At 42.8% G+C, this 27,875-nt stretch overlaps 1 protein-coding gene across 5 annotated transcripts in view; it reads right to left on the bottom strand.

The window, feature by feature from the left end:
* Positions 1-27,875, bottom strand: part of ARHGEF12 (Rho guanine nucleotide exchange factor 12) — a 428,628-nt gene that overhangs the window by 293,561 nt on the left and 107,192 nt on the right. For all 5 annotated transcript variants that reach the window (XM_077457372.1, XM_077457369.1, XM_077457370.1 and 2 more), the window contains 3 exons: positions 23,692-23,741; positions 22,628-22,685; positions 16,663-16,820 (listed from right to left, as the gene is read on the bottom strand). In XM_077457372.1, coding sequence (XP_077313498.1) covers positions 16,663-16,820; positions 22,628-22,685; positions 23,692-23,741 — 266 coding nt within the window. The remainder of the gene's footprint in view (positions 1-16,662; positions 16,821-22,627; positions 22,686-23,691; positions 23,742-27,875) is intronic.

Raw genomic sequence — 27,875 nt, forward strand, 5'->3', positions numbered from 1 at the left:
TCAGTAATGACCCCGTTTTTCTCCTGCTCCATGCCACTTCGATCCCGGCACAGAGATACAAAAAGTCAATCATACAACATTTACTGAACGCAGCTAAATCCTGCATTCCCCTCCGGTGGAAGAAAAGTTGACCCCCGTCAGTCGGATTATGGATGCGCAGAGTGGAGGACATTAAAAAGTTAGAGGATCTAGTTCTCACTGCACAAAACAAACAAGAGAAGCACTCCAAGTCATGGAGGCTTTGGAATATCTTTATTCTTTCCGATGAAGGACTGGCCCTGCTCAACTCTTAAACTAGCACGTAATACAGCCCTGATGGTCGCCACAGCTGGAGACATGCTCATAACTCTGGGTCACCCTACCCCTCCCTTTCCCCTTTACCTCTCCCCCCCCCCCAACATTTTCCTCTCTAGTACTCTATTCTCTCTTTTGTTCTCTCAGGGATTGTAGTATAGTATACCAACCTTTTTTTCTGGTAAGTTCCCTACTTTTCTGAGTTTTTTTGTTTTCTTTTAATCACCGGTATACAAGAATTGGAAAGGGCAACAATCTGATTGAGACATGGTGATATCCCCTGACGATCCTAGAGTAATGTTAAACGTCTGAGGATGATGCTGATCAGGTGGTCACAAGTCCTATGCATAATATTGTCCCATGTTGTGTTATTTACACCAGACAGACCGCCGGCCTTGTCAGAGATAAATGTGTGTATTTCTTATATTATATTTTGTACTGCAACGTTTTTTTCTGATTTTTGTGGGTTTCTATAAAACAATAATATAATAGAGAAAGAGACGGCGCCCTCTAAGTGCAGCAATAAAGTTGCTAAAATTTATTAAAAATGGTTAAAAAACACTCACATTAAATTAGTGGTGTACAGGCACATCAGGGATGTAATGTTTCATCCGTATGTCCATGGGGGTGACTCGCAGGGCTGTAAGGCAGGGTTTCAGGCATCTGACTTTATGACCGATGGTTGGTGTTTTGGTCTATTCCTTGTGTTCCTCGGAATGGTCAGAGCAGACAGGGTAGTGCTGGTAGCTGTAGTGCCTTTAGTCCGATGTTCAAGGAGTCGGTGTCCTCAGGAGACGGGCTGGGCAAATCGGCGCTTCGGAGCATGCATGCTCCTTCATCAGGCTTTCACCGACTCCTTGAACATCGGACTAAAGGCACTACAGCTACCAGCACTACCCTGTCTGCTCTGACCATTCCAAGGAACACAAGGAATAGACCAAAACACCAACCATCGGTCATAAAGTCAGATGCCTGAAACCCTGCCTTACAGCCCTGCGAGTCGCCCCCATGGACATACGGATGAAACATTACATCCCTGATGTGCCTGTACACCACTAATTTAATGTGAGTGTTTTTTAACCATTTTTAATAAATTTTAGCAACTTTATTGCTGCACTTAGAGGGCGCCGTCTCTTTCTCTATTCCATTGTTTCCTAGAGCTACTTCTTGCTTTAAGACTGGCAGCCCTTTAAGGTACAGCCTGTACTGCTGATCCTCCTTATGGACCACTTTGATGATCTACAAAGACCCTGAACTTCTCTTCGAGGATACTGGTGTGTGGATATACCCAAAACTCACACAAAAATCGATATACTTTGGCTATATAAAGACGACCAATACATACAATCTTTATATTAACATTTTTGTGATCATATTACAATATATTTTTTGGGATCCCCAGCGAGCGCCATAATACCCTCCTCTGCTGTGCTACCTCTATAAAACAATAAGATTTATATTTGCAAAAAAAAGAACCGGGGTATGTAAACTTTTCATCAGGGTCATTTGGCTAATTTTGGTTGTCATCATGATTTAAAAAGAGTAAACACAGTTGATTGATAATTAATGGCTTCAGCCAAACACTAACCATGAGTGAAAGAACAGTTCTTGTGTTCGCATTCATATTCTCTGAAAAATGGCCAAGAAATCATAAATTCTGCCAGGGTATGTAAACTTATGAGCAAAAAAGCATATAGTGACAACAGTTTGCAGAGTGCTTAAAAAATAAAGACAGGCATTACAATTTGGTACAAAAGGAATCAAAGGGCATATTGATTTGATTCAGAGGAGCACTGCACTATATTGTTGTTTATATGCCACTTAAACTAGTTTGACTCCTGCTTCTGGTCACCGACAAAATGTTATAGATCCAAGAACATTACAAATAAATTATTGCAACTTTATTTTTTATTATTTAGTATTGGGAGACTTCTAAAAAAAAAAAATGTGTGTTTATAACATTATTCTACTGATCAATGACTTATGTTTATAAAAAGCTGTACATAAAATACATTATTTTGTCAACTTATGAAACACGTACATAACTTTAATAAATATATAATATATCATATATATATATATATATATATATATATATATATATATATATATATATATATATATATATATATACACACACACACACACACACACATATACACACATACACACACACTTTGCATCCTTGGTTGCAGTCATGATTGTTGGGGCAGCAAAGTGAGAAGGCAAGTATGTTGTGTGCGTGCATAGACTCGCCCTTCCTGTGCACGCCAGGGGCCTCCAAAACCTGATTAACAATTCAAATTAAGCAGTAAAATATGTAACTAAACAAATATCTCCTTACCCCAATGTTCTGCATCTTTGTTTCCTAATCCAGACCATATTTTTTGTTAGTATAATTAAAATGCATAGTCTAGAAATTACCCACATGTACCTCCATACCTTTTCCTCTAGAGCACCCCAGTATTTTTTCTTTGACTGTGTTTTTGCCATGAGAAACTGCTTTCATTACTTCCTATGACATTACCAGGCTTGTAGATTTTCTGCAGGGGCAGCATTTGTAAGGCAAGTTGCTATAGACGTTGGCACTCCCCCAGGACTACATCTCCCAAGAGCCTTTTTTAAGTATACTCAGGGGGAAACGTGCATGTGTTACAGATATGTTGTGAATATGTTTTCTTTCATTTTGCCCTAATAATTTAACTTGTGCTCTTTAATGTTCACTGTACTTGTTGAAGAAACAGAAATGTTAGCTAAATTCCTGAGCCAGCATGCCAGGTATAACCATTGATGGTAATCTTTGATGGTAAACTAATCCATCTGTCCAGAAACCAGATTGACTTTTCCCACGACGACAGAATGTTGCATTGCAGCGGTCAAGAAAGAAAGTGGGCAAATGGAACTGCTTAAAAAAAAAAAAAAAAAAAAAAAAAAAAAAGGTACAATCATGACTGGGACTTCTCATGCAAAAAAGTGAAGAGTCGGATGTGATCCTTGAACTGCAGAGTTCAAATCTGAGACTGGAGAGACTGAAGTTTCTCTTGTGGAAGGGACACAGGACTAGACCCAGATGCTCCAAATGATGTATGTTACAGTAATAATTTCGAAAGGTTCAAAATCCATTAGCTATAATGTCTGTTCAGTCAAAGGCTCCCAGTGCTGTTAAAGCCAGTGATGAGGGAGTAGGGGTCAGCCCAGAAGCAAGCACGCACAAGTGCACTAGACAGAGATTAGGGGCCAGGCGTGCTGGTGGGGGGACCCGAGAAGAGGAGGTTTGCTGCCGCTCGGTTCAATTTCATTGCAGGTAAGTATAGACATGTTTGTTATAGTGCGTTTTTTTTTTTTTAATTGCTTTAAGCCGAAGTGCCTATGCATATGTACCAACATGACACACACAGAAAATCACTACAGAGGCTTCCAACAAACCAGAGCTGAAGTTCAGCCAGGGTGCTCAATAGATTTAATCAGTAAGGGATCAACCACAGAAGTAGTTAATTTCTTTTAAGGGATTCTGATTAATCATACAATAAAGTCTCAACCAAGATGGGGTGAAGAGCAGGATACGCCTGAGAGAACTGCACTTTAGAAAAGGTTTTTAGCCTTATTTTAGTTGGGTCATTTAACATGGGCACATCCCCTACTGAAATTGTAAGCACCTTGTTAAGGCGGGACATGGCCAGATTCACAGTGGGAATGAATCACTTTGGTACAAAATCCTCACTGAACAGATACAAGGCTTAAAAGAACTTGGGAGGAGCAAATAACTTATCAGGATGCTTCCAGTCTCCATAGAAAAATAGTTGGAAAAGCAGGCACAAAGAGAAACTTGATCTAAGGCTGAAGACTGTAAAAGCAAAGGACTGATCCTCTAGTTTCACAGTGGTGCGCACTATTAATAGGAGCCAAAATGGTCTCTTTTACACCTAATGCTCCCAAATTAGACTGGGACTCCTCATGGGCAAAATCATTAGGACTGGATCAACTTCGAATTAGACAGAGCTTCTGAGACCAATGGCTTGGAAGCCAATATAGCCATAGACAAAATAATGCAGGTATCACTTAAAGAAGCTGAAAAGCAGTGCAAGGATGGGATAGACTCCAAGTGCAGAGGGCAACATGCCTCAAGGCTACAGACGTTGGCACCGGCAGTGGGCACACTGCAAAAAGCCCAGGAGCTGTTAGTAAAAAGTGAAACCCATACAGTGGGTCGGAATTCATGTCTAGAATCAGATATGTGACTACATGGCAGTAAAGCAATGTATAGGCTTAACACAAAAAGGCAAGGCATCTGGTGCTTCCAAAACAGGGACAGCATGTAGCAGGTGAGGGTCAGATGACCGAAGGTGACCAAACTGTAGGCAGGCAGCAGGTATGTATTAAAACTCTACTCGGCTCTTCCAAGCAGAAGAAGCAGTGTGGATATGTTCCTTAATGCTATACTGGCGGGAAAGAGCATGGCACACAACCCAGTCAATTAAGTCAGCTCTCCATTCCATAACGTTAATCTCTTCTGGTCTAAAGACAGTCTTAGGAGGACTGTGCCAAATAGCTGCAAACTGGTGGGAAACACCAGCAGTCATGTAGACAAATGCCTTCATTCAAGACGAAAAATTGCTACCACAGGTTGGTCTTCAAAACAGCAGAGTTGAAAAGGATGTCCATCCTATCTTCACAGAGAAAAGGCAATGCCAGTGGCTCTGCGCCTAGAAGGCATTCTGCAGTAAACTTTTACTAGAGTTTAAGCTGGCCATACACCTTATCTGCAGATTTTCTTTGGTTAGATGGAAAAATTGCAACAGATTTCTCCATGTTCACTAAACTGTGTGGGTGGAGGAATCTCCCACTTTTTCCATCTAACCATAGAATATCTGCAGATAATCTATAGGTGTATGGCCAGCTTTAGTCTCCAAAATGTCCCATATGGAACCTAGTGCCTGAGGGTCACTTCCAGGCTATCCCCTGCAATGTCCAGTCCAGTGAGGGTACTCCAAAAGCTAGGCTGAGGATAACCATGCTGGATAGCTGAAATCAAAGAGACAAAGCTCCAGCAGCAGGGAGGAGTTTTTTTTGTTTATTTAAGAACAAAATCAGAGGAAAAAAAAACCCTATACTAGCAGAAAAGCTGATGCATGACAGTAGTAGGGGGGTTACCCTGTGCTGGCATAGTCTTTTTTCATTTACCAGTCTCCAGTATACAGTAGTATAATCCTAAGGTTTAAGACTTTATCCCTCAACAGGAGAGAAAAAAGTAGCCTTTTTATAACAGCTTACCTGTAAAATCCTTTTCTTGAAGTACATCATAGGACAAAGAGCCTTAAGTATTTACTTAGAGGGTTATAGTTACCTTCAGGTGTTGACACTGACACACCCGATACAGGAAATTGACTCCCCTATATAACCCCTCCTCCTTCCAGGAGTACCTCAGTTTTTGTAGCCAAGCAATATAAGCAATATACTTAAATCCCATAAAAGAGGGGTGGGACCTCTGTGTCCTATCCTATGATGTACTACAAGAAAAGGATTTTACAGGCAAGCTGTTATAAAAATCCTATTTTCTTTATCGTACATCATAGGACACAGAGCCTCGAGTATTTACTTAGTGGGATGTCCCATAGCAATGCTACTTGAGGGGAGGGAGACACAACCCGTACAGCACCCCCAGACCTTGAGGACTTATACTGCTGCCTGCAGCACACTGCGCCCGAAGGCGATATCCTCATTCCTTCTTGCATCCACTTGGTAAAATTTTGTGAATGTATGGAACGAAGACCAAGTTGCGGCCTTGCAGATCTGAGCAAAGGAGGCCTGGTGATGCACTGCCCAAGAAGTACTAACCGCTCTTGTAGAGTGCGCCTTAACTTGAATAGGGGGAATCTTACCCCTTAAAGCGGTTCTGCACTCATAATAATACATTTGCCCATTCTGTTGCCTCTAGACCGTACATTTGATAATGCCACATGTTTTTTTTTTTATTAATCTACCTTTTGTAATTCGTAGTTTTTTATTTTCCTCCCCTGCGGCGATGGGCGGTCTCTTGCGGGGATCAGCATCATTTCCTGCTGAAGCCCGCACTGTCTCCTGGGATCTCGTCCAAGTAATCCCAGGAGACATTGCGGCTAATGCACCCGAAATCTCGCGAGATTTTGGCTAATACAGCCGAAATCACGCGAGATTTCGGCTGTATTAGCCGAAATCTCGCGAGATTTCGGGTGTATTAGCCAAAATCTCGCGAGATTTCGGGTGCATTAGCCGCAATGTCTCCTGGGATTACTTGGACGAGATCCCAGGAGACAGTGCGGGCTTCAGCAGGAAATGATGCTGATCCCCGCAAGAGACCGCCCATCGCCGCAGGGGAGGAAAATAAAAAACTACGAATTACAAAAGGTAGATTAATAAAAAAAAAAAAACATGTGGCATTATCAAATGTACGGTCTAGAGGCAACAGAATGGGCAAATGTATTATTATGAGTGCAGAACCGCTTTAAATCATAAGTTTGAATTATAACTTGCCGAATCCACATAGCAACAGTGGATTTCGACTCTGCCTGTCCTTTTTTAGAACCTTCTGGCAGAATAAATAAGACATCAGTCTTACAAATCTGAGCAGTTTTCTTTAACCACTTCAATACCCAGCACTTAAACACCTTCCTGCCCAGACCAATTTTGAGCTTTCAGCGCTGTCGCACTTTGAATGACAATTGCGTGGTCATGCTACACTGTACCCAAATGAAATTTTTATCTTTTCCCACAAATAGAGCTTTCTTTTGGTGGTATTTGATCACCTCTACGGTTTTAATTTTTTGCGCTACAAATAAAAAAATACCGAAAATTTGGAAAAAAATATATGTTTTTTCGTTTCAGTTTCAAAACTTTGTAAATAAGTACGTTTTCTCCTTCACTGATGGGCACTGATAAGGCGGCACTGATGGGCACCAATGATGTGGTACCAATGAAGTGGCACTGATAAGGTGGCATTGATGGACACTGATATGTGGCACTGATAGGCGACACGGATGGGCACTGATAGGCGACACGGATGGGCACTGATAGCTGGCACGGATTGGCATGGATGGGCAGCACAGATGGGCATGGATGGGCAGCACAGATGGGCATGGATGGGCAGCACAGATGGGCATGGATGGGCAGCACAGATGGGCATGGATGGGCAGCACAGATGGGCATGGATGGGCAGCACAGATGGGCATGGATGGGCAGCACAGATGGGCATGGATGGGCAGCACAGATGGGCATGGATGGGCAGCACAGATGGGCATGGATGGGCAGCACAGATGGGCATGGGTGGGCATTGATAGGCGGCACAGGTGAGCACTAATAGGCGGCACAGGTGGGCACCGATAGGCGGCATTGTATTATGTTATACTGTACTAATGGATGCCAATCAGTGCCAAACAATAAAGCATGCCAATCAGTGATGCCCATTGTGGGCACTGATTGGCATCCATTATGGACACTGATTGGCATCCATTGTGGCACTGACTGGCATCCCTGGTGGTCTAGGGAGGATTACCTTTTGCTGGGCATCCCTGGTGGTCTGGTGACGTCCCTGGTGGTCCAGTGTGGGCATCCTCGGGGGGGCTGTGCTGATAATCGATCAGCACAGACCCCCCCTGTCAGAGGAGCAGCCGATCGGCTCTCCTCTACTCGCGGCTGACAGACGCGAGTGAGGAAAAGCCGATCACCGGCTCTTCCCATTTACACTGTGATTGGACACGGCTGATCACGTGGTAAAGAGTCTCCGTTGGAGACTCTTTACCGAGATCGTAGTTGCAGGGTGTCAGACTGACACCCCGCAACAACGATCGCCACAATGCGCGCACCCCACTGCTCTCACTACATCAAGATAATGTAGTGATTTTTCTTCCCTGGAACATTGTTTTGGGAAAAAATGATGGCAGGACAATATTTTGATTCAGATGAAAGCCTGAAACCACTTTTGGCAAAAAGCCTGGACGAGGGTGTAACACCACTCTGTCCTCATGAATAATCAAATATGGCTCTTTACAAGAAAGAGCAGCAAATTCTGAAACCCTCCTTGCTGAGGATATAGCAACCAAAAATATGCAGAAGGCAGAAGGACTAAGGGAACATGCTGTAATCGTTCAAATGGCAGATTTTGTAATATTGACAAAACTGAAGTCAAGTCCCAAGGGGTTAAAGGTGATTTAACTGGCAGATTAATCCACATTACCCCTTGCATAAAACCCGGGACTAAAGAATGCACAGCAAGCGCTCTTTAAAATAAAACCGATAAGGCTGAGACTTGGCCCTGAATAGTACTTAGGGCCAACTTCATCTCTATGCCCAATTGTAGAAAGGCAAGGATTCTGCTTATAACATATCTCCAAGGGATTCACACCAGGAAACGTAAGCCTTCCAAACTCTATAAAATACAGCTATGGAAACTGGTTTCCTTGCACTGATTAAAGTTGAGATAACCTAGAAAGGCCATGCTTCTTAAGAATGTGGGTTTCAATAGCGAAGCCGTTAAATTTAGCGTTCGTAAAGTAGGATGGAATATCGGCCCATGTGATAGCAGGTCTGGCCTTAGTGGGAGAGGCCAAGGACCCTCCACTGCCATCTTTACGATCTCTGCATACCATGACCTTCTGCGCCCTGCTGGTGCTACCAGAATAACCAGCTTTCTTTGCAGCTTGATCCTGCAAAGAAATCAAGGCAGCAACTGAATCGGGAGAAAAGCGTAGACTGATCCCACGGAGTTACCAGCGCATCTGTTCCGTATGTGAGTGGATCCCTTGTTCTGGACACAAAGTTGACTAACTTCATGTTGAATCTGGATGCTAGAAGATCTATGTCCGGAGTCCCCCATCTTTGACAAACCACCCAAAACACATCGGGCTGAAGAGACCATTCCCCTGGGAATAACTGCTGGCGACTTAGATAGTCCGCCTGCCAATTTTCTACTCCTGGAATGAAAACTGCCGATAGATATGGTTCATCTCTCTGAGCTGAGAGACTCTTTGGTAATTGCTATAGGCCACAGCCATAGCATTGTCGGATTGAATCCGGACTGGACAATTCTTTAACCTGGAGGTTCAGGTTTTCAGAGCCAGATACACAGCCCAAATCTCTACGATGTTGATGGGTGGGGCGCTTTGGAGTTTTAACTACTGTACCTGGACAGTCATCTCCTCTAGTACCACTCCCCAGCCTGAGAGACTGGCATCTGTCGTTACTACTTTCCAGATTATTGGTCTGAAGGATTTCCCCCTTCAGCAAATTCTGGCTTCGTAACCACCAACAGAGGCTTTGGGACACATTGGCAAATCTAAAGCTTGGATCGTCTTGTTCAAAGCAGAGAGGATTCGGTTTTGCAACAGCCTTGAATGGAACTGGGCATAGGGGACTGCTTCGAATGAAGCTACCATCTTTCCTAACAACCTAGTGAAAAGGCGAATTGAAGTATATGCTTTTGACCTGATCATCCGTACCAGCTCTTCTATGGAGCTGATCTTTGCTGGAGGCAAGAACACCCTTTTCTGAGTTGTATCTATGATCAGTCCCAAGTAATCCAGCCTTCTTACTGATTTTAAGGAAGACTTCTCTAGGTTGATGATCCAACCGAGACTTTTGAGAGTCACTGACTGGTCTATTAATAGATCGTCTAGGTACGCCAACACTGTTCTCCCCTGTGTCCTCAACCTGGCTAGAGGTGGGGACAGTATTTTTGTGAATATTCGTGCTGCTGTGGCTAGCCCAAAGGGTAAGGCCGCGAACGGAAAGCGCCATTGTTGCACTTCAAATCACAGAAACCTTTGTGAGCGGGAAATATAGGGACATGCAGATATATATCCCTCATGTCGATGGATGCCAGAAGTTCTCCACCTTGTAGGATGGAGACCACTGACCTGATTGACTCCATTCGAAATTAGCGACTTTTTAGATCCAGAATGGGCCTGGCATCGCCATTTGGTTTTAGTACCGTAAACAGGTTTGAATAGAAACCTACGATTTTTTCTTCTGTGGGGGTCTGCCTGCATGATTACCCCTTGAGTCAATAATCAGTTTAATGCTTGAAACAGGGATTGTCTTTTCCCTGGATTCTTGGGAACATTTGATTTCAGAAAGTAATATGGTGGAAACTCCCGAAACTCTAGTTTGTATCCTAGCGTCACTGTGGAGAGAGCACATCTGTCCCGAGTTTCCCTTTGCCAGACTTCTGCGAAATGCAGAAGTGTTCCCCTCCCCTTGGTGAGGGGAGAGGCCTCTTCATGAAGAGGTATTAGTATTCTGCTTTGTAGTCTTGCGGCTCCAGGCCTTCCTTTGAGCCTGGGCCCGACTCTGCGATTTTCCTCTGGAATCTGACAGTGGAAGCCATCGCCACTGCCTAGAGGCGGATGCGCTTGGTGCCGGAGAGAAAGTCAGTTTAAATGAAGGACGTTTATACTTTCATTTGACTGGCAAGAGAGTACTTTTTCCACTGGAAATTGTGTATTTATCCAAATCTTCGCCAAATAGTCTCTCCCCATGAAATGGGAAACTAGACAGAAGGTTTTTGCAGGGTTCTTCAGACCAACCCTTTAGCCAAAGGGTCCTAAGCATGTGTACTAGCAAAAGTGCAAGTCGAGAAGCCTGGTGAATAGAATCCTTTAAAAGCATCTATGGCAAAATATAATGCTTTTGGTAAATCGACCAACTCCCTGGCCTGTTGTGCAGGGAGCTCGTTAAGGGCCTCTGTGAACTGGTCTTTTAACTAGTTGCTGACCGCCGACCGTCAAATGACGGCCAGGCGGCGCACCTATTGTGGCGGGAGGCCGTGACGGCCTCCCGTTTAAACAGGGAATGCGCGCGATCGTGTGCGCGCATCCCTGTTTCTTCGGTGGAGGCGTGTCACGGAGACACCGCTCGCCACCGAAGGGGGTGAACAGCCATTCGTTATGGCTGTTTACCACGTGATCGGCCGTGATGAAGTCACGGCCGATCACAGATGGTAACACCCCGAACATGCACGGCGCATGCGCGCGATCGCGAGCGCGCTGCGCGTGCACGTCGGTGGCGGGGTGTTCCCCGGGAACACTGCTCGTCACCGACGCTGGTAAACAGCCATTGGCCGGCTGTTTACCCACGTGATCGGCTGTGATCCTTTCACAGCCGATCACTCAAATGTAAACAAACCGCGGTAACGGGATGTTACCGGGTTCTCCTCCTCACACACCGATCGTGTGTGAGGAGGAGATTGCGGTAACATCTCGTTACCGCATACAGTGTACACCAAACATACTGATTGCCCCCCCCCAATAAAGAGGACCTGTCACCACCCCTCATAGTACCTGTCAATCACAGTCCATCAGAGTACCCGAGTACCTGTCCCGGCCCATCAGGGTACCCGAGTACCTGTCCCGGCCCATCAGGGTACCCGAGTACCTGTCCCGGCCCATCAGGGTACCAGAGTACCTGTCCCGGCCCATCAGGGTACCCGAGTACCTGTCCCGGCCCATCAGGGTACCCGAGTACCTGTCCCGGCCCATCAGGGTACCCGAGTACCTGTCCCGGCCCATCAGGGTACCCGAGTACCTGTCCCGGCCCATCAGGGTACCCGAGTACCTGTCCCGGCCCATCAGGGTACCCGAGTACCTGTCCCGGCCCATCAGGGTACCCGAGTACCTGTCCCGGCCCATCAGGGTACCCGAGTACCTGTCCCGGCCCATCAGGGTACCCGAGTACCTGTCCCGGCCCATCAGGGTACCCGAGTACCTGTCCCGGCCCATCAGGGTACCCGAGTACCTGTCCCGGCCCATCAGGGTACCCGAGTACCTGTCCCGGCACATCAGGGTACCCGAGTACCTGTCCCGGCACATCAGGGTACCCGAGTACCTGTCCCGGCACATCATTGTACCCGAGTACCTGTCCCGGCCCATCAGAGTACCCGAGTACCTGTCCCGGCCCATCAGAGTACCCGAGTACCTGTCCCGGCCCATCAGAGTACCCGAGTACCTGTCCCGGCCCATCAGAGTACCCGAGTACCTGTCCCGGCCCATCAGAGTACCCGAGTACCTGTCCCGGCCCATCAGAGTACCCGAGTACCTGTCCCGGCCCATCAGAGTACCCGAGTACCTGTCCCGGCCCATCAGAGTACCCGAGTACCTGTCCCGGCCCATCAGGGTACCCGAGTACCTGTCCCGGCCCATCAGGGTACCCGAGTACCTGTCCCGGCCCATCAGGGTACCCGAGTACCTGTCCCGGCCCATCAGGGTACCCGAGTACCTGTCCCGGCCCATCAGGGTACCCGAGTACCTGTCCCGGCCCATCAGGGTACCCGAGTACCTGTCCCGGCCCATCAGGGTACCCGAGTACCTGTCCCGGCCCATCAGGGTACCCGAGTACCTGTCCCGGCACATCAGGGTACCCGAGTACCTGTCCCGGCACATCAGGGTACCCGAGTACCTGTCCCGGCACATCAGGGTACCCGAGTACCTGTCCCGGCACATCAGGGTACCCGAGTACCTGCCCCGGCACATCAGGGTACCCGAGTACCTGTCCCGGCCCATCAGGGTACCCGAGTACCTGTCCCGGCCCATCAGAGTACCCGAGTACCTGTCCCGGCCCATCAGAGTACCCGAGTACCTGTCCCGGCCCATCAGAGTACTCGAGTACCTGTCACCAGGCCATCAGAGTACCAGAGTACCTGTCACCAGGCCATCAGAGTACCCGAGTACCTGTCACCAGGCCATCAGAGTACCCGAGTACCTGTCACCAGGCCATCGGAGTACCCGAGTACCTGTCACCAGGCCATCAGAGTACCCGAGTACCTGTCACCAGGCCATCAGAGTACCTGAGTACTTGTCACCAGGCCATCAGAGTACCCGAGTACCTGTCACCAGGCCATCAGAGTACCCGAGTACCTGTCACCAGGCCATCAGAGTACCTGAGTACCTATCACCAGGCCATCAGAGTACCCGAGTACCTATCTCCAGCCCATCAGAGTACCCGAGTACCTATTTGCAGCCCATGTCTCATAGAATATACGTTGGGGTGTTTGCTTTCCAAAATGGGGTCATTTTGTGGGTAATTGCACTGTCCTGGTGGTCCAGGACCTTCAAAAGTGTGATGGGTAGGAATGAAATAAGATGTGTCATTTATGCTCCTAGAACGCCTGAACGTACTACTTCAATGTTCGGCCTCTCTATGTGGCCAGGCTGTGTAAAAGTCACACACATGTGGTATCGCCATACTCGGGAGGAGTAGCAGAATGTATTTTGGGGTGTAATTTTTGCTATATACATGCTATGTGTTAGAAATATCTTATAAATTGACAATTTTGTGTAAAAAAAAATGCGTTTTAATTTTTTTCCACATATTCCAAAAACTTCTGGAAAATAAATAACCATTCAAAAGACTCATTATGCCTCACAGATTATACGTTGGGGTGTTTGCTTTCCAAAATGGGGTCATTTTATGGGAAATTCCATTGTCCTGGTACTCCAGGGCCTTCAAAAGTGTAATAGGTGGTTGAGAAATGAGATGCGTCATTTTTGCTCGTAGAACGTCTGAAGGTACTACATCAATGTTGGGCCTCTGTATGTGGCCAGGCTGTGTAAAAGTCTCACACATGTGGTATCGCCGTACTCGGGAAGAGTAGCGGAATGTATTTTGGGGTGTAATTTGTTGTATGCATATGCTGTGTGTGAGAAATAACCTGATAATATGACAATTTAGTAAAAAAAATATAAAAAAAAAATAAAAAAATCTTCATTTTGCAAAGAATTGTGGGAAAAAATTACAACTTAAAAAAACTCACCATGCTACTTACTTAATACCTTGGGATGTCTACTTTGTAAAAAGGGGTCATTTGGGGGGTATTTGTACTTTCCTGACTTGTTAGTGTCTCAAGAAATGAGATACACCTGATGTACTGAAGGCCTGATCAGAAGTGATCAATTTTCAGTGATTGGCACCATAGTTTGTAGACTCTATAACTTTCACAAAGACCAAATAATATATACTAATGTGGGTTATTTTTACCAAAGATATGTAGCAGTATAAATTTTGGCCAAAATTTATGAAGAAAAATTACTAATTAGCAATAATTTATGACAGAAACTAAGAAAAAGGCATTTTTTTCACAAAATTTACGTTTTATTTTATTTATAGCACAAAAAATAAAAAACCCACTAGTGATTAAATACCACTAAAAGAAAGCTCTATTTGTGTGGAAAAAAGGACGCAAGTTTCATATGGGTACAGTGTTAGATGACTGAGTAATTGTCATTCAAACTGTGAGAGCGCTGAAAGCTGAAAATTGGTCTGGTCAGGAAGGGGGTGTAACTGCACTGTATTGAGGTGGTTAAAGGACTGACAGAAGCCTATAGCTGCAATTGCAGGCTGAGCAACAGAACCTGCTGAAGAAGAAAAAAAAAAAAAAAAAAAACAGGATTTTAACAGGAATTCCAACTTTTTATCTGTTGGATCATTTAGCATTTGTGCATTGTCCACAGGACAAGTTAAACTTTTATTCACACTGGAAATCGCAGCATCTACTGCTGGAACTTTCAATGTTTTGGTGAATTTTCCTCCATCGGATGGAGAACTGAGAATCTCTTTGAAGGGAGAAAATGCTTATCCAGATGATCCCATTCGGTATAAATAAGCTTCTCTAGTAATGTGTGGGCTGGAAACGCATGCACTGGTTGTGAAGGTTTCAAGGAACCCAAAGAAGAAACCAGACTTTCAGCCGACTATGTTAGGGGTAGCATGGAAGTGGAGCAAACCATGTTCGTAAGGATTTGTACCTCAGATTGTGATGCTGAAACTTCAACTGTTGTTTCCTCTGCAGAGGAGTAATCGGTTTGTTTTTCCCAATCGTTTGAGGGCAATACCTCATCCTGTCCCCCACTCTTCCCCTGGTAAGGGGTTTGCAGTGGGAGAGAGGGATCTAGCACGCTTCTTATCCCCTTTAATGGAGGATGTGATTAAAGCCGCTAATCTTCCTTCTAAACCCTGCAAGGCAGAGGAAAATGCATCTTCAGTCAAGTATACAGGGGCTGAAGTGTGAGAAGCAGTTGCACCACCAGTTGCTTCCAAGGACTCACCTTGGCTTGACATGTCAGCTATCTCCGGAGAGGATAACAATGTGGAGGCGCCTAGGGGTGGTTTTGGTGCCTTAGTAGTAAGCCTTGAAGTCATAGTGCAAAGCACAAAAAGCAAAGGTACTCTAAGAACTGTTCTATTTGAACAATAGTAGGAAAAACAGTGGTAGCATAGAATGATCTAATGCTAAACAATACGTTTTTTCCTGTACTGCAAATGCCTGTGTAAACCCCTTACGTGCACCAACGCTTCTGTGTCCTGTGGCAGCCTTGCTTCAGCTGCTCTGATAGACACGGTTTCCCCGAGTATCAGCTTTAAACATTTTCAGGTGTGAGCCCGATTATGTATGCACCACGCCCTTTCCTGTGTTTTAGCAAGAGTCACCTCAGAGGGGAAGCAGGAGGCAGGGGAGGGGGGAAGGGGATTTACATAGCCATTTTATCAGCTTTTCACATATATGCTGTTTAAACATAGCATGCATCCCCTATCCACTCAGTTTCCCCATTTAGGGGGAGAGGAGACCCCCCTTCAATTGCTGAGACACACGCTGTATTAGCACAGATTTAAACAGGGTCTATACACTATTACTCCCTCTAGAGGAGTTTTAAGGCATTTTACAATAGAACTGAAAGAAAAGTCATAGGTGGACTTTGCCGTTCCTATGCTTTCCTCTTACCTTTTCCTTGCTGCAGGATACTGCTGTAAACAGACAGATCCAAACTTCACCCATTACGGCAGGCAGCATGGTAAGCCTTCAAAGACTGGGGCCCTTTTAATAGGGGTTCCACTCCTTTGGACCATTTATAGCAACCCTCAGGACAGCTTTAGGTAATGTAGCAAGACCAAAAAGAGTCCTGGTTCCTAGGGTCCAGCCCTCATAGGAGGGTTAAAGGCAAAACCTCATTCTTCTATGCGAGGCCCGGGTACCATCCTGGAACCCCAGTGTCGAGATGGATCCGGTTGTGGAGGCTTTTTAATTCCAGAATGGATCCCTCCTGGAGCTCCACAGAGCACATCTTCACTCGTGCCAACACCTTTAGACACTGGCGGAAAAAAACAGATACTCCTGGAAGGAGGAGGGGTTATATAGTGGTGTCAACTTCCTGTATTGGGTGTGCCAGTGTCAACATCTGAAGGTAGCTATAACCCACTAAGTAAATACTTAAGGCTCTGTGTCCTATGATGTACAATAAAGAAAAAAAGTGTTTTTTTAGGTTACGAATCAAAATATATTCAGTTAAAGAAAAGTATGTAACAATCTATTTTTTTGCAGTAAAACTAACAATAACCTGAAGTACTTACCCCCATGGGTATAGGGCTAGTAATTCTTTCAAGGTGCCCATGACTGGTTGGTGAGTAAGAAGGTAAAGGTGCTGGAGAAAATGGATCCCCTTCGGAGAGGGGAATATGAGGAGACCCCGGAGGCCGTCCTTGAACTGTGAGGGCCACATATGAGCCAGCTGTAACAAGAAAATAAAAAGAATCTACATAAACCATCTACTTCTTTTTCAAGTCAAGGTGATAACAGTTGCTTAAAATTACATTATATTTTAAGATCAGAAGCCAGTGTAATTTTAAAAACACACTACTCTCAGGATAAAAAAAAAAAAATAGAGGCAAAATGCTATTATACTCAGCTATATACCATTGCAATTTCTTGCTTGTGTTCTGTAGAAAATGACAGCTTCCAGATCATATCCCCACATTATACTGTAACTATCTGATGGTCTACAGGGAAGGTTCAATGCTGGATGAAACTGCCCTGTTCGTACCAACTTCTCTCTTAGTAAATGTATGACTAAATATTGCTTTATTTTCCCACATGAAATATCCATTTTCTACATTGTAAATGCAAAACAAAAATATTAACTACTGTAGACACTCCTGGCAAACCTCTGAAAATGCTAATTCCTAAATGGTCATGCTGATCTTCTGGCGAGAATACTGTCCTAATCATGGTCAAAAACAGGGATGTAATCTAGGTGTTATTAAATCACTTGCTGCATATGTATCCCAAGATAGTGGTTAAAGCATATACTGAAGCAAATATTTAGCATGACAGCTAGGCTACTAAAGTTTTTAAAAGGACCAGTCCAATGTTGATCCTTTGGATGGTATGTGAGAAGTAGACTCATCAACTGGCTTCATATATCACTTGGGAACTTCAACAAGGTGGTTGCATCTTGCTCCTCTTTAACAGAGAAATAAAAAAATAAAAATAAAAACTGTAGTCAACATTTTTTTAAACCATGAAAGGAAAAAAAGGTTCTGAATGTGCAACTTGTGAGGAACAGTTGATAGATGCTGTAAAATGCCCAAGAACCAGAAATTCTTTTTGAGAAGGGGCTTAAAGTGGAAGTAAACTCCCCTATCGTTTTCAGCCAAGGAAGCTACCATCTTTGCCTCTGTTTAATCTTCAACTGCTATGGTGCTGCACATGTGATTCGTTATGACACCAGCCATTGGATGGTTTGATAGTTTGGCTGAGAGCACAGCCTATGTGCAGTTAGCATTCCCCGGCATGCCTTTTTTTTTTTTTTTTTTTTTTTTACTGTTTAAATCAATGGGTTTATTTCCACTTTAAGCAGGGAGATACTTTAGAAAGCTGTGAAATTATCCAAAAGAAGAAAAGTGTGAGCATGAGCATTTAGGCTCAAAGAATTTGCTATGGACCCTTGTAGGAAATGGTCTCCAAGGCACACTGGGATAACAATATTTGGGCTGAGCAACAGCTCAATGTGGCCTACATTGGTTTGAATAAATCGGACGTATAACCCATCATGCTGTCTCTGCTATTAAAAAGGTACAGCATCTTTCATATGAGAGATATAGTGGCATGTGTACAGGAGACAAGGCAGAAGCCTAGCTACTGCATTAGATATACTGGCAGATATACAGGAGACAGTGCAGGAGCACAGCTACTGCTGTAATAGTAAAGATGTTTTAGAGGCATGATGGGACATGCATCCATAGTGGGCAAGGGTCCCTGTGTAGCATTTAGAAAGTTCTTGTAATTCTTTTCAAACAGGGACATAGATGATCAACTTTTGTGACTGAATCTGAAAGGAGTAAAGGAAATGGTCTTTTTTGTGAAGTAGAAAGATAACCAGAAAGCAAGTAGGAACATACAGTAGAAAGAAACAGATGACAGAAATAGAGACTTTGTACATCTCTGCAAAATAAATACAATTCTACTTACTGGGCACTTAAACCCCCCCTTCTGTGCAGACCAATTTTCAACTTTCAGCGCTGGCGCACTTTGAATGATGATTGCATGGTCATACAACACTGTACCCAAATTTAATTTTTATCATTGAATAATTGTTGTGGGCTGCTGGCGCTACCTCAGGCTAATGTTAGGTTTGAGCCTACATTAGCCATTATCCCTAAAGACTATATATATATTAGAATCGTGTTTAATGTTATATCCCAATTACTGTGCCCGTTGGAGCGCAGCTGGAGCGCACGCTGCTCGCTCAGGGGGATCGCTTCGTGTGCTGGCGAACCGGAATTACTGGCGGACAAAAGAGTTTTTTCATCTCCTCTAAAAAGCCTGTGGAGGACCTGTTGAAGACAGAGCCGAGCAGTGGAATCCTCAATAAAGTGGAATACAGATTACAGGCGTATAACCCCCTAGGGGGTGCGTGGATTCGGTGAGTGGGGACCCTTGAGGGGGAATGAGCACGGAAGTCACCAATAAGCAGGCATAATCACAAAAGTCACCTTCCTGTTATCTGAAGCAGAATAATTGTACATCTGGGAATACCTGATAGAAGATTTATCGTGGACTATATATACATATATATACAATTTTTGTTTATATATACATTTTTTGTCTTTATTCACATTTATTTTCACATATATTTTTTATTATTCACATTTTTTTCTTTTTTTAAATATTGGATGAGATTGTACCTTTCATAATTTTTGGTTTTACACGTAAACAAATTTATTATTGATTAATTTTGGGGGTTTACAGTATAAATAATAATTAGCACAAGGGTTGTGTATGTGTATTGGAGGTATAGCTGTTACACTTCCCATATATGGGGATTTCTTTCAGTATCACAGAATAGTTTGGACATCACTTGGTTTTTGCTTTTTGCTCTTTGTGGTTTTTGTTTCTAGCTCTTTGTTGAAAGAAGTGACGAACTTATTCAGTTCACATATGGCAATTAATATAAGTGTTGTGTAGTCACATTTGGTTGGATTAAGGATATGAGAGAAAAAACCTTTATGGCTTAATCACAGTAATTGGGATATAACATTAAACACGATTCTAATATATATATATATAGTCTTTAGGGATAATAAATGGCCAATGTAGGCTCAAACCTAACATTAGCCTGAGGTAGCGCCAGCAGCCCACAACAATTATTCAATTTCCAAACACAAGTTGTTGAACGCAGCCTGTGTATTTCAGGGAGGCAGCAACCTCATAAAATTAATAAAATTCCTATACTTTGCAAAACTGATATTTTTTATAAATAAAGGAATCAAAATTAATAACAAACTATTAAGAGAGAAAGGGTCTGGGGGTACATAAATATTCATATATATCCCTGTTTGATCGTGGCCCATTCCATAAGCGCGGCTTTTCTTGTATAATTGTTAAATTTTTATCATTGTTTTCACACAAATAGAGCTTTCTTTTAGTGGTCTTTAATCACAGCTGGGGTTATTTTTTGCTAAACAAAAAAAGATGGAAAATTTTGAAAAAAAAAAAAAGTTTCATAGTTTGTTATAAAATTTTGCAAGCAGGTAATTTTTCTCCTTCATTGATATGCACTGATGAGGCGGCACTGGTGGGCACTAATAGGCACAGTTAAGGCGGCACTGATTGACAGTATTGTTGATGAGGCACTGATTGGTGGCACTGATGGGTGGCGTAATGATGACTGGTAGGTGGGACTGTTGTGTACTGCTAGGTGGCACAGATGAGCTTGGGGCAATCTACGTTATCGGGACCAATGTCCCGATCACAGCTGCCAGTGATCGGCTTTTATTTTTCTCCTCACGCTGTCAGTGCGAGAAGAAAAAATAGCAGATTACGGGCTCTGTTTACATCACATAATCAGCTGTCATTGGCTGACAGCTGATCACGTGGTAAGGGGTCAGGATCGACCCCTTACTCTGATCTGTGATCCAGAGAGTTTCATAGACTAGCTGATCACAGGGCGCGCAAGCCACTCAGACACAGGAGGATGTCAATAGACATACTTCTGGCAAAGCAGGTCCGCGCTTAGCCGTCATTTGGCTATAGTGTGAATCTGAACAACTTAAAAGGCACCTTTCCCAAGCAAGGGAGATTGTAGAGCTAGTTGTAGAAAGAATATGTGCTTCAGCACCAAAAAGGAAAAAAAAACATTAAATACAAAAGACATTGGAATTTCTATAACCCCCTTTCTCCCTAAGGAGAAGCCATGACTTCTAGCAAATAACACATTTATAATGCAATATATTTTACCCATATTTACTGCATGTCAACACAATCTATGCTGCAGTTTAGTTGGATCGAGAGTTTCTTTTTAAAAGCCTGCAAGCTAGATTAGATGAGAATTGAACCATTGAACAAGAAGGTCAAATCAATAGCAGAAGTTACAGTTACCATTATTAGCTTGTTACCTTCAATTCATATAATAAAAAAGGACATTCTTAAGTAAAACACTTAAGAGTATTGGTTTATTGATCCACGTGAAATTGATCAATACAAGGAACACACAATGGTGCGTATTTTGCTTCTTTTTTTTTTTATCCTACCTAAAGCACACCGACTCTGACACCGATACAAATAAAAAAAAATACTGACCTTGACCTTTGACTGAAAAAAGGTAAAACTGGGCCTGACTTGGATCAAACCTTGATCTAGATTTTTTTTAATTTTGTAAAAAAAAATGTAAGAGCTTGTCTCATCACTTACTTCCTCGTTTACGAGACACCAGAAGGGACGTCACCAGCTCCTCCCAACTTGTTGCCTCACTGGTCGCGCAACTTTCTCAAGGGAATCGTCCCAAGAGAAAGCCACGTGACCAGTGATGCAACACATTGGGAGGAGCCAGTGACGTAAACCAGGAAGTTAGTAGTGAGGCAGCGAGCTCTTAAAGTCTTATTACATGCAATTATCAAAGATGCTGCGAGTGGCTGATTTGAAGCAGTATTGCGCTATAATTGTCTTCAGTAATCTTTAAGGAGCAGATTCAACTGAATGCTAATACGAGGGCTGCAGGCGATCATGGATACAGTACATGTTTTATGATCTTGGAAGATCGTTATACTCAAGGCGTGATTGACCTGTGGGGGCTCTCCCCGAGGTGAGCAGGCAACGCTCAATGGTGGTGAACATAATCGCTGGATTTTTGCTGTATGGCACACAATAGAACAAGTTTTCCTCAAGAAATGGTCTCCTGCCTTGAATTTTAAAATTTGTTTGGGATTTTTTTTTTTATTTAAAAAGCAATATGGGGAGCGGGGAAACCCGGTTTCGTGATCACTTTTTATTCTGTATATTTTTTTGCTGTTTTTATGGAAATAAATGGCCATCTTTGCCTTTTGATCTGCACCATTGGGAGCTTGTGTTTTTTGTTTTACATATCACCTGCTCCAAGTGTTTGCTGACCACCTTTGGATGGCATACTTTCTGCTGGCACCCTTTTTTCTTCTTGGATTCCCTCATTTAAAGGTCTCCTGATGTCATCACCGATTGGCCCGTAGTGTTGGAGGATCATCCATGACTCAGCATACCGTCCCCTGCACCATCGGGGTCTTGCATGCTTTTATGATCTGCTGTCACTGACACAGAGATCCACCAACTCTGGTAAGAGTATCCATCTATACTACCCTTCTGATGTTACCACCTTAAGAGGTTTATACATCCGGTGACCTTTCTCCTCTAGAAGCTGGTTGGCTGTTTGGCGGATCCCTCTAGTATCCTAATTGGCACTTTATGGACTTGTTTATATTTATACATTTTAGTCACTAATTAGTGTATTTTGATTGATGGTCACTTTATTATGCGTTTTAAACATATGGTATTTTGACACTAGTGCTATATTTTTATTTTTTTGTTTCACGTGAATATTTGTCACATTCATATGTAGCAGCTTTCTTCTTTTTAAATATTTCACAGATTAGCACAGTATTGTTCCTTCGTTTTGCTTTTCATATATAAAGTATGCAAAATTTAACAGCTTATGTTCCCTCACTGTAGAAACTGTAGAAACCTTCATTGTGACAATGATTTAGGTAAATTAAAATCAAGGATGCTCACACTTTATAAGCTTTACCACTTCCAGATGGTTAGAGTGTGTGACCAGTGTTCCATTAACCTGAAAAAATACAGATGGAGATGAGTTGCATGTCCTAATTACAAAGAAAGGCAAAAGGTCACAAACATTAACCAAAAAGTAAGGTACAGTGAATATTAACATGACACTAAACAATATACTAATTTTCCAAAAAAAAATAAAAAAAATCCATACACATTTACTACTCAATAGTCCTGTAATTTATTTTTCTTAAAATCATTTCTTACTGTGTTTTTTGGTTTCCTTATAACCAGGTCTGTAAGCTATCAAAACTCTCCTTTTCCTCCCGCCATTTACTTGTAACAAGTGCACTGCTCAAAGCACACTACAGGGTGGCTACATTCCTACATACAGTGGGACAATTGGAACGAATGTGGCCACCATCTAACAGGAAGGTCAAAGTAGCAAAAAACAAACAAACAAGGAATGTAGAGATTTGAAGGCAGCTGGGAGCAATAGAAGGTGCATTTTTGAGTTAAAGTTATTGTAAAGGCTCGTTTAAAAAAATAAAAATAAACATGTTATACTTCTCTCCTCTGTGCAGTTGGTTTTGCAGAGCCGCCTTGATCCTCCTCTTTTCCAGTCCCTCTTCGCTGCTCCTAGCCCCTCCCTCCTTTGAGTACCCCTTAGCCAGCAGCTTGCAACAGGAGGCACCCAGCCCGTGTAGCCATTCAGACATGGAGATCTGACCTGGTCCCAACCCTCTCTCTCCTGATTGTCTGACAGCCGCAAAAGCCAATGGCACCGCTGTGGTGTCTCAGCCAATCAGGAGGAGTGTCCTGGATGGTTGAGGGGATTGTGGACAGTGCTGAAGAGAGAAGGGGCTCAGGTAGGTAATTAGGGGGGTGCTAGGGGGCTGCTACACACAGTACCTTTACAACTCCTTTAAGAATACCATACTGAAATCGATTTTTTTTTTTTCTAAACCAGTGACGCTCTTACGACAGAAGAAAGAGCAATCATTTCAGAAGGATACAAATATATAAAGAAGCAGGATAATTTTTTCAAGTATCAACATTTTTTGTACCTTGATGATGCGGTCACCCGTCTGCACTCCGGCTCGCATGGCAGCGCCATCTAATGCAAAGAGGAGCACATTATTAGCAGTAAAAGCGAATATGCACCTTAATAATGTTTGTAGTTGGAATAAACACAGTACTATGGCCCATCATGTGTAACCCCATTATCAGCTAACTGGGACTTCAAGAGTCTTTGTTGACCTAGAGTCATCTTGTTCAATAACAACCAATATCCAAACACATCCCAAAAGTTTTTAACTTATAAGCAAAGAAAAAATATGTCCATGATGAGCCACATCCTGGTATTAAAAGCTCATCTGCAGAATATTTATTTTCCAGTTTTGGACTGTGTAGGGAAGGGTTAGAAAAGCGGTTATATTTTTATCACTGTCAACATTTCACATTCCTCCTTTCCTGTTCTATCTGACACCAGTCTGTATGCAGCACAAATCTTTGTTCTTAACCCAAATGTGAAAAATGCTTGCCAACTAGCTGAAGTGCTGGGAATGTTTGCAAAGTTCAATGTTCTGCCCTGCCCATGTACACCTTTCCTATGCTAGTTATATACGGTGTGTGAGTTGCTGCCATTTTATTTGCCAAGTTTGGCTATTGCTATTATATACAGTATGGGCCTCAGGTTGTAAGGTCAGATTCAGTAGTTTTGAGTTAGAAACCACACTTTGCAGAGGTGCTTTAACATGGCACGGTTTGCAAATGTATGCCCCAAAAAACAAATTTTCGCCTTTAAAAAAAGTGAAGTGGCTTAATTTAGGCAAAAAACACACACACACAGCACATCTCTGTAATACATGTACATTTGAGCAATTTTTTTATCAATTTGATAAAATGCTAAAAAGTAAATAACTTTTTGATTCAGCAAAATACTGTTTTTTTTTTTTTTTTTTATTTCCTGCAGTTTGTTGACAACCCTGCCTCTGCTGTACTGAAACTTCGAACAGAGTTTTCAGCATGACCGAGTTCTCTCCTGCTGGATTATAAAACTCCACAAATTGCTGATCCTCTCTTAGGCCATGTCCACACTTATGCGAGTATGTGTTTAAATCGCAGGCATTCCTGCACCTACAGGCAAAACACGCTGTTCTTTAGCAGATGTGCGAAGATGCTTGGCCATCTAAAAATGTAGCAGCTGCAATTTTGAAAAGCTGCAGAGACCTTTTTCCTATAGGTATAGCAGTCCATTCAAATGAATAGGCTGCTGGGACCACATAAACACAGCATGCAGAAAAGGAGTTAAATGTGAAACTAGCCTAAATGCATATACTGAATTTGTTCTCACCAAAGCAATGCTGCTGCCTTAAAGAGTTTGAGAAAAAAAGAAACAAAAAAGCCCTATACCCCCCTCCCTCCCAGTCTCCATGGGGACTTAAAAGCCCTAGAGAAGAGGGATTTTAAATCCCTGGACCACTATACCAGTTGCGTGAGCACTGACAGTGCATCAACTCGCATTCATTATTTCTGAAAAGGTGAACACTTTAAATCCAGATTTCTCACATACTGTGCATAAATACCAACTAGAAAATAAAATTTTGGGGGCATGCCTACAGCAGGAAGAGGCATTGGATGCCTGGTGACGATGCCACAGAGTGATAAAAAGCAGAACACGGTAAAAGAAAAAAAATGTTGGCACATGCACTGGAGTGAGGGGGGAGTTCAATTTGGGTAAGATTGGAACTGCCAAGACATCTCCCCAGTGGGAACACAAAACAGCAAAACAAACTGGACAAATGTCACAAATAATTTTTGGCTAAACTTGGGTCAAAAAAAAAAGTAGCAAAGTTACAGAAATGTTTTGGTTATTTAGAATGGTTATTTAGTAATGGCATTCTACAACGTTACACAAAAACCTGTGGGATACGATTTTAGCCAGATGGCTTTATTATAATTCAGAGTAAATATATGGAGCTGCACAAATTACATAAAAGGTGTATTTGAAACAACTGTAGGAAAAATCCGTTTTTTTTTTTTTTTCTTAACTGTTATCAAATTTGCACCCAAGTAAAAAAATATTGATAAAAATATATCCAAATTACCCACCAAACTGCCCCAGAGTGAAAGCACTCTGGTTTTCACACTGGGGTGGCTTGAAAGCCCCTTCCAGGCGATATTTATAGCGCTAAAACGCCTGAAAAGCACCTCAGTTTAAAAGGGGTCTTTGTCTGTATGAAAAAGTATAGTGTTTACAAACTAGAAAAAGTACTAGAGACAGCCCAAGATATTTAGTAGGAGGCATAGCAAGTTTTTTTAAAGCTGTAAATGTTCTGTCTTTAAAAAAAAAAAAAAAAAAAAAAAATGTATCTGTTGTTATTTTACCAAGTTTTCTCTCACACACACCCCGCATAGGCATACTTAAAATTACACCCCAAAAACACATTCTGCTATACCTTCAGTGTATGTGGATACCACATGTGAGAATTTTTCACAGCCTAGATACAGAAGTGCCCAAAATCCGAGGAGCAGTAATTACACATCTAGCTTCCTGACTACCCATCACATTTCTGGAGGCCCTGGAGTATCAGGACAGTTAAACACCCACAAAATGACCCCATTTTGGAAAGTAAACACTCAAAGGTATTTTCTGAAAGGCACAGCGAGTCTTTTGAAAATGTCATTTTTTTTGCTATAAGTTTTTGGAAAATGCAAGAAAAAACATCAAAATTATTTTTTAAAAACAAAAATGTCAATTAATAGGATTTTTTCTAACACACATCATAAATATATTTTGAATTAAAATCCTAAACACAATAGTCTACTCCTACACAGTATGGCGATATCACATGTATGAATCTTTCTCACAACCTAGCCACAAAGAGGGGCCCAAAATCCAAGGAGCACCTTCAGACAGTCTAGGAACATAAATTAACATTTCTGGGGGGCACCAGGAAAGTGGAAACACCTACAAAATTACCACAATTTGGAAAGCAAAGGCTCCAGGGTATTTAAGCGGTATTGTGAGTCTTTTGAAGACTTCATTGGTTTTGCCACAAGTTTTTCTAAAATGCAGAAGAAAAATAACTTTTTTTTTTATACACAAAGCTGTCAATGTAATATTTCTCACACACAGCACTGCAATACTTAGAATTATACCTCAAATGACATTCTTCAATTGGTTGATTTGTGTATTGACACAAATCAACCAATTGTATCTAAACCATGTACTGTAATGGTTGCCTCTAAATGGGTAGTCATGGAATATAGCTTAGTTTAGTGTCACCTGTAGTAGTCCAAGTTCCTATAAGCCAAGCAAGCTTAGCCTACTTGTACATGGCTGCCCCCAGGAATGCCATGTTAAGTGGCCATGAAGTACAGAAGGCTGAAGAGAGGAAGAACAAAAAGAGTCCCTGTAGTTCCGGGGGTACAGTGGTCCACAGAGGATGGCTGGGACTGGTGTCTCACAGAAACATAGTCAGTCGGAAAAACAAATGGGTTAAATTCAGGCCACAGGCAGAGACATGGTTAGCAAACAGGCAGAGGATCGGTCTAGGCAACAAGTATAAGCATTTCCATAAAACACTGAAGAATGAAGCGATCATTAGCAAGAAAGTAGTGATCTAATTTAAATCAAATAGGAGTAGAACTGCAAGGGGAAGCTTGAGAATCCAAACTACTAGAAGATAACTTAGTAAGGGAACCAGCAGGACATGCAAATAGTCTGCATTTTGCAAAAGTGGAGGAGTATTATTTAGGTTGAGGGTGACCAGATGAGACAGAGGACATTTGGCAGTCAGATCTGCTGTTGTCTGTCTGAGTATGAGGTAGACTGGGAATGTCTTTGAAGTACTACTATAGCATTAGAAGAATTGGGGACTTAATCAAATCCTAAGATCTCCTGCAATGAGACAGGCATGTATCCCAGGCTCTAGGGGCATCAGGGAAAACTGTGTCAAAGGCAGAAGAGACGCCCAACCTTAAAGTGGAAGGAAAGGCTAAGCAAAAAAAGCCAAATAAGCAAAATAATGCTCCTCAACATTGACAGGAGGAATTCACAATTTCACAGCTTGCTTCCAGTAGGTCTTTGTAGCAATAGCTCTAAAAGTCCCTATGCCTGGAATAGCTGCCTATAGCAGAGAGGGGGTTTACTACCAGTTAGGACTGCCCATAGACAGTGATGTGCTTGTTCTTTTTTCCTAGTCCTACTGCTGAAGGTGATGATATAACCCTATGGTCAAGAATG

The sequence above is a fragment of the Lithobates pipiens genome, unplaced genomic scaffold, assembly GCF_037356315.1.
Source record: "Lithobates pipiens isolate NorthernLeopardFrog02 unplaced genomic scaffold, aLitPip1_a1.2 Scaffold_27, whole genome shotgun sequence".
In the NCBI taxonomy this organism is placed as follows: Eukaryota; Metazoa; Chordata; class Amphibia; order Anura; family Ranidae; genus Lithobates; species Lithobates pipiens.